Raw genomic sequence first — 12,497 nt, forward strand, 5'->3', positions numbered from 1 at the left:
CTCCTTACAACTCTTCACATACCCTGATGACACTGGGTTCCTCGTTATTCTTTGCATAAGACTCTTCATCTCCCGATGACATTTTTACTGGCTGTCTTCCTGCTGGGAATGCTCTCCCTCTTAGTTTCTGCCTCCTGGCTTTCCTGGCTTTCTTCAGGTCCCAGCTAGAATCCCACCTTCTCCTGGAAGCCTTTTCCAATTTCCCTCAATATTAATGGCTTTCCTGTCAATTATTTCCAATTTAGCCTGTATATAGCTTGTTTGGGCATAATTGGTTACAATTGTCTCCATTATCCCGTAAGCTCCTTAAGGACCAGGACTGTTTCTCTCTTTTCTTTATACTTCCACCACTTAGTATGGGGCCTAGCACATTTGTTGTTGTTCCATCTTTTCAGTCCTGATTCTTTGTGACCCAATTTAGGATTTTCTTGTCAAGAATATTGTCCTGTCACAGAGTAGATATGTGATGTTTAACAACTGACTGTTTAAGGACCAGAAATGTGAGGCAATTTGCTCACATTTCCATAACTGGTAAATTGGGGAGCTAAGATTTGACCCTAGATCTGGTGACCTGGAGAGACAGATAATAAAATTCAAAATCAGCTAGATTCAAAGAACAGTTATTGATCCATTGTCAGTATAGCAGGAATATCAAAGGAACATGTCCTTACTCCTGGTAGGTCAGCATTTCTGAATGGATAAAGGCCTACACGTATAACATTTTCAGGTGATAGCAAGTTGGGAGGGGTCACAAATGTACTGGAAAACTGTATCAGGATCTAAAAAGTTCTTGCTAGGCCAGAACATTTCATCAAATCTATTAAGATAAAATTCATTAGGAAAAAATGAAAATCTTAAAGGTGCCAAAAAAAAAAGAAAAATCAACTTCTCAAGTCTAAGTGGGGCTGGTTATTTGGAATTATGTGCAGTTCTGGCCGGTTTACAAAACAGCGGTTTACAAAGGCACTGATGAGTTGGATGGTTTCCAGAGAAAGGAAAGCAAGCTGTTGATGTCCATGTCTTAAGAGAATCAACTGAAAGAATTGAGTGTGTTTAGCCTTGAGAATGGAAGGCTCAGGGAAGATATGGCAGCTGTCTTCAGATATCTGAAGAAGAGGAATCAGGCTTGTTCCATCTGGTTCCAGAAAGCAGAAGTAGAACAATACAACAGATGGAAGTTGCAAAAAGGCTATTTGGCCATTGATCAGTTGAGAAATTTGGGATTGATTTAGGCCAGACCAGAAAAACAAAACAGCATTTCCTACCAGTGGGAGCTGTCAAAAGAAGTGATTTGGGTTGTCTAGGGAAAGAGAGGACCCTTCTTCTTGGAGGTTTTCAGGCAAAGGCTATAACTTTATTGTAGGGTACACCATTCCTTTATGGGTCAGCAAGGTGGCCTTCTAGTTATCAAATTCTATTCAATTTGAAAAGTCCAACGATCAGATTCCAAGTTCAGTGCTTTCCTTCCTCCTGGGTTTGATGAAGGTACAAGAGAATCCCAATTAGCACAATTATATTGTTCTGATATAGTGGATGGAAGACCAGCCTTGGTTCATGACCCAACTCTGACTAAACTAGATTTGTGATCATGTGCAAGGTATTAATTAACTTGCCAGTTCCCCAGGCAATTCTCCAACACTTTTCAATTATAAATAAGTATCCAATCTCTACCAAGAGTGGAAGTTTCCATATTAGGAGTCCTCCATGACTAAAGCACAGGGCTGAACCCCTCAAAAGAATATTGCTCAGACTAACTTTTAGGACTAATTTCTCCCTGGAAAATCCAAACTGATTCATCCTGAGGATACATTAGGGATGGGAGCGGAGGAGAGGAAGAACCATCACTTAGTAGAAAGGGTTCTTAGAAACACAAGCAGCTTGCTAAAACTGACTGGCCTAATCCCCAAAGAGCAAGAGCAGTGTGGCAGAACAGTAACAATAATAATAGTTTATATTGATAAAGCACTTTAAGGTTTACAAACCACCTTCTCATTTGATCTCAAAGCATGGACTATTTTTTAATCTCCTTTTGACAGGTATGAAAACCAAGCCACGATTAAGTGACTCCTTCAGGGTCTCACTAATATGAGGCTAAATTCAAACCCAGATTTTCCAGTCCAAAATAAACATTCCTCCTATACAAGAAGCTCAGCTTGGGCTCAGGCAAAACTGGATTTAAATCAGGTCCTCCTTACCTTAGGTTTAACATTAGCGTAAAGTTGGCTTGCTTTGTAACCCCTAAAGAGCAACAGAAATGTGAACTATCACAATCAAATCCAATGGTGGCTGCACAGAAAGAAACTTAAACAACTTTTTATTCTTGAACTTCAATTTTCTTTCTAAGATGAGTCCAAGGGGGAAAGATGTAGTATTTAGGCAGCTCCCACTTCCCCTGGTTCTCCTCAGGGAAGCGCATCCCACAGGCAATAAACACGGGCAGGCCAAAAATTGCTACAAGTGTTTGTTGCCCGGAAGCTTCAGAAAGCATTCACCCAGTAACGCCGCCAAGCCGAGAAGGGGGCAGAGGGGTATTTAGGTACAGAAAGGAGGCCCTTCTGGCCAAAAGTACCAGTGAAGTGCCCCCTCCCCGGGCCTCTTGGGCAGCAGGGGGCCCGGGCCTGAGCCAGCCAGGCAGCGGCGGTCCCGTCACTTGTACTGGGGGGACAGCGGGGGAACGAGGTGGGCCGCACACACGCTCAGCATCTTGTCGATGTCCACCTGGGTCGACTTGTCCACCTCGGCCTTCAGCTGGCTGCTCGGGGCGAAGCTTAGGACGGGCACAGGCTCTTCAACTCCCTCCTCGGCAAAGGGAGCCAGCACCGAGGGGATCGCTTCAGCCCGGAGAGAAGGGAGGAAAGACTACGTGGAGGAGGGTCTTGGTTCGGCGCCCCCCAACCCCAGATCCCCGACAGAATCTGATCTGGTCTCTGGGGCCAGAACCCCGCCAGCGCCTTTCCCAGAGCCGTCATCGAGGTGGCGGGGCCTCAGCCCGGGGGAGGAGCAGGGAAGGAAGCCCCCCGGCCCGCCCTGCGGGGGCTCCACTTCCGGGCAACACTGACCTCCTAGGGGCGAGGCCTGTGGCCTCTCCACGCCGGCCTCCTCCGGGCCTCCCGGAGGCTGCTCTGGGGCCAAGCCCAGCTCCACCTCCATCTCGGCTTCTCCGTCCCCAGCCTGGTTCAGCTCCGGGTTGCTGTAGTTGATGTACTGATACAAAGGCCTCAGGCGCTGGGCTTTCCCTGCAAGGGCCCACAGGTCGCGCCTCTGAGCGAAGGCCGGCGCCCCGCACGGACCCGTCCCCGCCTCCGGGGGCATGAGGGGCCGGGGGGAGGGGGGGGAGGTCCCGCAGCCACAGAGCCCCCTCCCCCCCCACAGACCCCCCCCCCCCCCCCCCCCCCCCCGGGGGGCCCCCCCCGCCACTCACGCTCCAGCCCGAGGGTTTCCGCCGGGGTGGGCACCGCGGGGGCAGCAGCCAGAGGCGGGGGCGCGCCGAGGCTCTTGCGCTTCTTGGCCTTTTTGTGCTGCTTGGCCGGCGGGGAGGGCTCTCCTTGTGCCCCATCCGAGTCTTCCCTTCTCAAGGGCGGCCTTCTCAAATCCGCGTGCTGCAGGAGCAGCTCGGCCTCCACCCTGGGACGGCGCGGGAGGGAAGGAACAGGGCAGTACTGGATGGGCGGCTCTCCCAGGGGCATCCGCCGCGCGGGCGAGCCCCGATCACGGGGGGGGCTGGGGCTGGGGGCAGGGGGGAGGGGCTGCCGCTGGGCCGGACTCCGCCGCCTTCCCTGGAAATCCCCAGAACGCCCGAGGGAGTGAGGACGCGTGGCGTCCCCTCTCCCGACCCCGGCGGCCCGTTTGCCCCTGGACCTAGAACTCCGCGGCCGTGTTTGCCCGGTTACAAGCCACTGGCACTCTCCCTGTCTTCTTCTGGCCCCCAGCCCGCTCCTCCGGGGACAAGGTCCCGGCCCGCCCTCCTCCGCCGGCTCCGCTCGGTCCCGCCCGGCGGGGGCAGTGCCCGGGGCCAGGCCCGCCCTTCCCCGCAGCCCGGCGGTCCGCGGAGGGGCGTCCGGGCAGCCTCCCGGCCCTCGCCCCCTCACTTGGCCGGCTTCCTCTTGAGCCCGTGGCTGGCCCGCAAGGGCGGGACCAGCGGCGGGGGGCGGGGACCCCGCGGCTCCAACTGCTCCTCATCCTTTGCCAGCTCCTCCTCCAGCTCGGGCTCGGGCTCCGGCTCCAGTCCCGACCCAGCCTGGCGCTCTTCCCCCTGCGGGTCACCGAGGTCTCGGGCCGGGGCGGGTGGCCCCCAGCCCCTTCTCCTGTCGCCGGCCCGGGCCGTTACTGGGACTGCGGAGGCCGAGCGGGCGGCCCGGTCTCGTCCGTTCGCCTGGGGGCCCGCTCCCTCCCCCCGCACTCCCGAGCGGCCTCAGCCCCTCCCTGCGGGCGGTCCCCTTCCGCCGCCTCCCCCACGCCGAGCCTCCCTCCCGGGCCGCTTACCCCTGCTCTGCCCGTCACGCGGCACTGTCACTCCCCCCCACCGCTGTCACCTCTGCGCCCGGGCCCGCGGGGCTCTCCGGAGCCTCTCCCGGCGCCGCCGGGTTCCCCTGCCGCCTCCCCGGCCCCGCCGTGGCCATGGCCCCGGGCAAGCGCGGCGGAGACGCTCCTCCCTCGGAACCCGGGACGCGGCGGCCCGCCCTGCGCTCGCGGGGGGGGGGGCGTGAGAGCCGGGAGTTCTAATGGTGGGCGCAGGGAGGGCCCGGGCGGGGCCGGGCGGAGTGGGGGTGGGGCTCCTGACAGTCTGGCGGCGGGCCCCCGCCGCCGCCCCCGCCGCCCCCGCCGCCGGAGAACGAGCGCATTCACGCCTCCCACGGCGAGCGCTGAGCGCCGACCCGGGAGCGGGGGCCGGCGGGGGCCGGTCAGGCCGGGCTCAGGCTGCGGGCGTCGGAGGGCAGGTTACCTTCCTGGCTCTAGGCGCGGGCTCTGCGGGCCCTCCCCCAGGCACGCGCATCTGTGCCTGAACCGTCACAGGAGATTCTGGCGAGTCTCCTTGTCTCCTGCTGCTGCCCCGCTCGCTCGCCCTTCAAATCGCTTTTCCTAAAGGGCAGCCCCTGCTTAGCGAATGGGAGCAGTTCCCTGCGGCCTCCGGGATCAAACATGAAATCCTGCATTTGGCTTTTAAAAGCCTTCAAACCCTGGCACCTGGGCTCCCTCCAGAGGCCCGGGGACAGCGGCCTCTGCTGTCCTTCACGCTGGCCCACCCCCCGACTCCCGGCGTTTTCTCTGACTGCCTCCCAGGACTCATCCCCCCCCCCCCCAATGTCCCTCCAGTCTCCGCTAAGTGCGTCTGTCACTTTTTGCGAGAAGCCTTTCCTCACCCCCTTACTGCCCGGGAGCACCCCGCCTTATTCAGAAAATACCTTGTTCACCGTCGTTCGCGCAGTGGCTCCTGGTCTCGAGCAGGGAGTGAGTTTTGTTTTCTTTATAAGCCAGAGCTTAGCCCAGACATGAATGTACTTCTGTGCTGGACCTTGTACATAAATGATATAACGTGAAAAGGATAGGGCAGGAACAAAGCACTTGCTGGAGGGAGAGCCCTGGTCTCTAGATTGGGCTCAAAGGAGTTAGGGAAAGCTGTCTGGAGGAGATGGGCCTTGACTGGTTTGTTGGTGGAGGGAAGAGAGAATGGGGGACGATTGGTGAAGATCACGTTAGGACACTTGCCCCTCTGAGTGCGCCACCAGCCAGCGCGGTTGATGCCTCTTGTCCAAAACGGCCTCCCTCCTTTAGTCTGCCAAGAATCCCTAGCTTCCCTCAAAGCTCAGCCCCTCGATGCTACTGCTGACAGGAAACCTAACCTGCTGGTTCCCTCTCCCTCTGGAAATTACTTTGAATCTGCTTTATCTGTCCACTTAGTATTTAATTTTCTGAGTACTTTGAATCTGCTTTGTATATCCATTTAGTATTTAATTTTCTATGTACTTGTTGCCAAAAAAAAAAAAAAAAGGAATTTAAATTCCTTGAAGACTGGGGACGGTTTCCTTTTCTGTCTTTATAACTGGGGCCTAAGGCAGGGTGTTTCCACCAGAATCCCTTATCTGTTCTCCAGTTATAATTTAACCAGGGCCCAAAGGAAGGGTAATTTGGGGAGGAGAGAGATGGTCTGAGAGTGTTGCTGAGAATGATCTTCTTTCCTTCTCAGAAATCTGTTTCTGATTGTGGAGATTCTTATACCTTTTAGAGAATGCCAGGAAAGTATACTTTAGGGGAGACAGGAGGCTGGGGAAGAGAATGGAGGTAAGAAGAAAGAACAGCATCGGCAAAGCAGCATGTAGGAGTAAAGTGCTTCTTTTTCTATTAACCTTTGAGATTTGGACATCCTTGCTCATCATTTCTTCCATCCAATAACATTGGCTCTCTGGCTGTTCCATGAACTATCCCTCCATCTCTTGGCTCTGGGCATTCTCTCTGGCTGTCCTAGAGAGATGGGCTGAACACTTCAGAGTGTTCTTAATAGACCATCATCAACAAATGCTAAAGCCATTGACTGTTTATCTCAAATAAAAGTCAATCATTCCCTAGCTGAAGTTCCAACTGAAGAAGAGTCTTTTTTTATTAAAAACTTTTTATTTTCAAAACATATGCATGGATAATTTTTCACCATAGACTCTTGCAAAACCTTGTGTTTCTAATTTTCCTCCCTTGCCCTCACCTCTTCCCCTACATGACAAGTAATCCAATATATGTTAAACATGTTAAAAATATATGTTAAATAATATATATATATACAATTATCTTGCTGCACAAGAAAAATCAAAAAGGAAAAAATGAGAAAGAAAACAAAATTCAAGCAAAAACAACAAAAAGATTGAAAATGCTGTGTTGTGATCCACACTCAGTTCCCACAATCCTCTCTCTGGGTGTAGATGGCTCTCTTCATCACAAGAGCATTGGAACTGTGAAAAAGAGGTTTTGAATGTCATTAGACTCCTTTTGTGTAGCGAAGCACATGATGCTGATTATATTCCAGCTGAGATTTACATGGTTAGAGGGTCCCATTGCTCATACAAAAGCTGACTGAAATTTTCTGGGTTACGTGGCAAGAGGAGGTTATTCCTCAGGAGTTCAAGGATGCCTCCATTGTCCATCTCTAAAAAGGTAAAGGAAATAGATTGTTCTGTGTTAATCACAGGGGATTCTGGCTTAGTCATTATCAGCAATAGTCATTGCAGGCGAGATTCTCTCCAGAGAGCTCCTTAAAAGGCTAATCCTTCACCTGGAAGAGGATCAACTACCTGAGAGCCAGTGTGGCTTCAGAAGGGCTGAGGAATAGTGGACATGGTGTTTCTTGCCCAAAAACTTCCGGAGAAATGCCAGGAGCAGAACAGAGCCTGTATGTAACACTTGTAGATCTGACTAAGGCCTTGGGTACTGTCAGTCATTCACCTTTATGGAAAATTATATCAAAATTTGGCTGTCCAGAAAAGCTCATCAGTGTTGCCCATCCATTTCATGACAGCATGATTGCTTCTGGCTAATGGGCGATGCTCTGGAGCTTTCCTAGTAATAAGTGAAACAATGTGCTTGCTCCCATACTTTTTAGTATGCTATTTTAAGTCATGTCGTCAAACATCTTGAATGAGGGTGAACAGGGCATCAAAGCCAGCCAGCTTTCCAACCTGAAAAGGCTACAAGCCAAAACTAAAGTGGAGGGAGTGTTTGTTTGCAGATGATTGGACACTCAGTGCAGCCTCTGAAGCTGAGATACAAGAAAGTGTGGGTCCATTTTCCTCTGCTTGTGCTAATTTTGGCCAACAATGACCACCAAGAAAACAAAGATTCTCTATTAGTCAGCACTATATCATCCATATGTGAAACCTTCGGTTACAGCAAATGGAGACGTTTTGAATTCTGTGGATAATTTCTCTTACCCTGGCAATATATTTCCAGGCATGTCCACGTTGATAATGAGATTGATACATGCGTTGCCGGAGCTATCTCGTGTTTGGGAGATCCCCAGGGAAATAGTGGTAGGGGAGAGATAGTAGACTGACTACCAAACAGAAGGTCTGCAGAGCCCTTGTGCTGATCTCATTGTTGTATCTTTGTGAAACCTGGAGGGTTTTTAGCAGCAAATGGAATCGCTTCCATTTGAATTGTCTCAGGAAGAACTGAAGATCACCTGGCAGGTAAGAAAGATACCAGACACTGAGCTCCTTTCTTGAACTAAACTGCCGAGAGTTCTAATTCTACTGCAGAGAGCGCAATTCCACTGGGCTGGCCAAATGTACGCTTGCCTAAAAAGACTGTTTTGTGGAGAACTTGCCCAGAGCAAACCCTCACAAGGAGGTCAGAGAGCGATACGAGGACGCTCTCAAGGTCTCTCAAGAACTTTAGAGTTGACTGAATGACATGGAGGGCACTGGCACAGGACTGCCCAGCATGTTGTGCCCTCAGCAGAGAAGGTGCTGTGCTCTAGGAGCAAAACAGAATTGAATTAGCTCAGAAGAAACTCGAGATACACAAAGTGAATGAGTGCACTCCAAATGTTGATAGGCAGAGCACTCCTAGCTCTTATTGATCTGATCAACCCACAGTCAGACACACTGTAACTTGACTAATATAGTGATGTCATTTTGGTCCTCTTCAAGTACGAAAGACAACAGCCAACCAACCCTCATACCCGGAAGATTCTCTCCAATTTCTTTTAAGTTGCATTTAAAATCCCATTTTTTACCTAGCTTTGCCCAACTCCTAGTCACTTTCCCTCTGATAATTTCCCATTTATCCTCTATAGAGTTTTGCTTCTCTATATATTTGTATATGTAAAGTTAATCTAGGATCAGAATTTGCAGTCAACAGGTGGAGACTTAAAAGGGAGAGGTGAATACCAGTTTATTATTGCTCAGAACTTTGGTTCAAACAAGACAGAGGAATAGGAAACTTATAACATAAAAGTAATACACAATCAGTCAACAAACTCAGTGATCACTATTATACCACTAAAAACAGTATAAGAAACAAACAACATGTAGCATCACCACTCTCAGGAAGGACCAACACCTGAGTTTCTTGGCTGGGGTATCTCCTTCATAGTCTTCAGGGTCCCAGGCAAAATAGCCCTTCATAAATGAGATTCCAAAGTTTCTCTCCTACTATGGGATTATTATTATTACTGAAAACAAAGAAGGCAATATGCCAAGTATTTTTGTTTGATATATGACCCATCACGCAGAGCAACCTTCCAGATGTGGGGTGCTTCTGTCTCAAGAGTCTTGCCAAGGAGAATAGTTTATTCATTCCTCAACATTGACTGTTTTTACTCAGGGAACTGGCCAGGTTTCTGGAGCAAAGCATATAAACTGTAAAGGAAGTTTTTTTTTTTTAAATTAAAGCTTTTTATTTTCAAAATATAGACATGAATAATTTTCAACATTTGCTCTTATAAAACCTTGTGCTCCAATTTTTTTCCCTCCTCCCCACCTCTTCCCCTAGATGGCAAATAATCCAGTCTAAGTTAAACATGTACAATTCTTCTATACATATTTCCACAAATATGCTGCACAAGAAAAATCAGATCCACAAGGGAAAAAATGAGAAAGAAAATAAAATGCAAGCAAACAACAAAAGAGTGAAAATACAATCTTATGATCCGCATTCAGTTCCTGCAGTCCCCTCTCTGGGTGCAGATGGCTCTCCATCACTAACCATTGCAACTGGCCTGAATTGTCTCAGTGTTGAAGAGAGCCATGTCCATCATGATTGATCATTGTATAATCTTCTTGTTGTCATGTACAATGATCTCCTAGTTCTGCTCACTTCACTTAGCGTCAGTTCATGTAAGTCCCTCCAGGCTTCTCTGAAACCATCCTGCTGGCCATTTCTTATAGAACAGTCATATTCCATAACATTCATATACCACAATTTATTCAGCCGTTCTCCGACTGATGGGCATCCACTCCGTTTCCAGTTTTTTGCCAATACAAACAGGGCTGCCACAGACATTTTTGCACATGGGGGTCCCTTTTAAGGGAAGGTTCTTAATGCCCAGGGAGAGAGGCCTTCCCTCCCTGTGCCTCCCCAGTTATATCAGATCATTGCAAGTACGTTCTTATGCTCTCAGCAAAGCTAAACAAAGGACATGGCTGAGAGTCACTAACAGCATGTGGTTCTCTCCCCTTCTCCCCTCCATACTTCGTGGGCAGGGACTGTCTTTTGCCTCTTTTTTGTATCCCTACTGCTTGACATCGTGCCTGGTGCGTAGTAGGTGCTTAACGGTCACTGATTGATCATTTTGGGTATGGACATGTCAGCCGAAATCCGACACTGACCGCCCTAGATTCACAGCAACTGACGCTGGGGCCACCCCCGGTGGGTAAAACCCCCAGGAGACTCCTTAGACTCTCCCTGAGAGTTGCCATTCAGGAGCAGAGTTGGGGAAATACGTGGTCGGAGAGCGCCCAGATCCCTGGCCCTGAATCACTGCGCTGCACAACGGGAAGGGGGGGACACAGACCGTCATTCAGTAACCATGGCTCCCTGCACCGGGCCAGATGCTGGGATACATCCCCGCTCTCCAGAAATTACTAGTTTAAGGGGGGAGCAACATGCAAATAACCACACAGGTAATTAGAAAAGCCTAGAATTAAGGAGGGGCCAGAATTAATTAAAGGGGGGGGGGTCAGAGCAGCCAAATGGAAATTCAAGCCTAGAGGGCTGGAGAGTCAGAACAGTGAGAAACAGACCTGTGGAAGGGGAAGGAATTTATGACCAAAGCAGAAGTAGAGATCATTACTGATCACAAAATAGAAAATTGCCACTATACCAAACTGAAAAGTTTTTGTATAAACAAAACTAATGCAGACAAGATTAGAAGGGAAGCAATAAACTGGGAAAATATTTTTACAGTCAAAGGTTCTGATAAAGGCCTCATTTCCAAAATATATAGAGAATTAACTCTAATTTATAAAAATCAAGCCATTCTCCAATTGAAAATGGTCAAAGTGATATGAACAGACAATTCTCAGATGAAGAAATTGAAACTATTTCTAGTCATATGAAAAGATGCTCCAAGTCATTATTAATCAGAGAAATGCAAATTAAGACAACTCTAAGATACTCACTCACACACCTGTCAGATTGGCTAAGATGACAGGAAAAATAATGATGATTGTTGAGGGGATGGGGAAAACTGGGACATTGATGCATTGTTGGTGGAGTTGTGAACGAATCCAACCATTCTGGAGAACAGTTTGGAACTATGCTCAAAAAGTTATCAAACTGTGCATACCCTTTGATCCAGCAGTGTTACTATTGGGCTTACATCCCAAAGAGATTATAAAGAAGGGAAAGGGACCTGTATGTGCACGTAATGTTTGTGGCAGCCCTTTTGTAGTGGCTAGAAACTGAAACTGAATGGATGTCCATCAGTTGGAGAATGGCTGAATAAATTGTGGTATATGAATATTATGGAATATTACTGTTCTGTAAGAAATGGCCAACAGGATGATTTCAGAAAGGCCTGGAGAGACTTACACGAACTGATGCTGAGTGAAATGAGCAGGACCAGGAGATCATTTTATACTTCAACAACAATACTATATGATGACCAGTCCTGATGGATCAGGCCATCCCTCAGCAACGAGATCAACCAAATCATTTCCAATGGAGCAGTAATGAACTGAACTAGCTATGCCTCAGAAAAAGAACTCTGGGAGATGACTAAAACCATTAAATTGAATTCCAATCCCTATATTTATGCACACCTGCATTTTTGATTTCCTTCACAAGCTAATTGTACAATATTTCAGAGTCTGATTCTTTTTCTACAGCAAAATAATGTTTTGGTCATGTATACTTATTGTGTATCTAAGTTATATTTTGATATATTTAACATCTACTGGTCATCCTGCCATCGGGGGAGGGGGTGGGGGGGTAAGAGGTGAAGAATTGGAACAAGAGGTTTGGCAATTGTTAATGCTGTAAAGTTACCCACGTATAAATCCTGTAAATAAAAGGCTATTAAATAAATAAATAATAATAAAAAAAGAACAGTGAGAAAGTTGGGGCCCCACCCTTGCCCCTTTGCTTTCCTGACCCGGAGAAGGGTCGTGTACAAGGCAGCTGGCTTGGGGGGCTCCCACTAAGTGGGAGGAGTCCCCAAGACCCCGTGGCCACAGCACAGCGGATCGCCCGCCCGGGAGGAGGAACGGTCAGAGCGCGGAACATCTTGGAAAGGGGGGAGGGGGGCGAGAGTCGGAGGCACTCGGCGCCCGGGGCTGCGAGGCTGCTCTTTGTCCCCCGCCCGCCCCGCCCCGCCCCCTCCCGCCAGCCCCGCCCCGCCCCGCCCGCCAGCCCCGCCCCACCCCTGTCCGCCAGCCAGCCCCGCCCCGCCCGCCAGCCCCGCCCCGCCCCGCCCGGCAGCCAGCACGCGCCCGAAGCAGTCACCTTTCCATCTGGGTCAAGGGCTGCGGCGCCGGGCTTGCGGCTGGGTGGTGCGCCACCCTGTGGACGAA

General features: G+C 49.8%; 1 protein-coding gene across 2 annotated transcripts; it reads right to left on the reverse strand.

Annotated features, from left to right (window-relative positions):
* Positions 1-2,297: 2,297 nt before the first annotated feature.
* On the reverse strand, positions 2,298-5,181 carry C2H16orf86 (chromosome 2 C16orf86 homolog). 2 transcript variants are annotated; one of them, XM_031950263.1, is made up of 5 exons: positions 4,943-5,181; positions 4,089-4,252; positions 3,422-3,624; positions 3,060-3,236; positions 2,298-2,831 (listed from the first exon to the last, which is right to left on the reverse strand). In XM_031950263.1, exons 1-5 carry the CDS (start codon positions 4,991-4,993, stop codon positions 2,647-2,649), a joined length of 780 nt encoding a protein of 259 aa, XP_031806123.1. In that variant the 5' UTR covers positions 4,994-5,181; the 3' UTR covers positions 2,298-2,646. The 2 variants fall into 2 exon arrangements, with proteins under 2 accessions (XP_031806123.1, XP_031806122.1); XM_031950262.1 differs by lacking the exon at positions 4,943-5,181 and adding an exon at positions 4,533-4,689.
* Between the last annotated feature and the right edge of the window lie 7,316 nt (positions 5,182-12,497).

The sequence above is a fragment of the Sarcophilus harrisii genome, chromosome 2 (assembly GCF_902635505.1).
Source record: "Sarcophilus harrisii chromosome 2, mSarHar1.11, whole genome shotgun sequence".
NCBI classification, from domain to species: domain Eukaryota; kingdom Metazoa; phylum Chordata; class Mammalia; order Dasyuromorphia; family Dasyuridae; genus Sarcophilus; species Sarcophilus harrisii.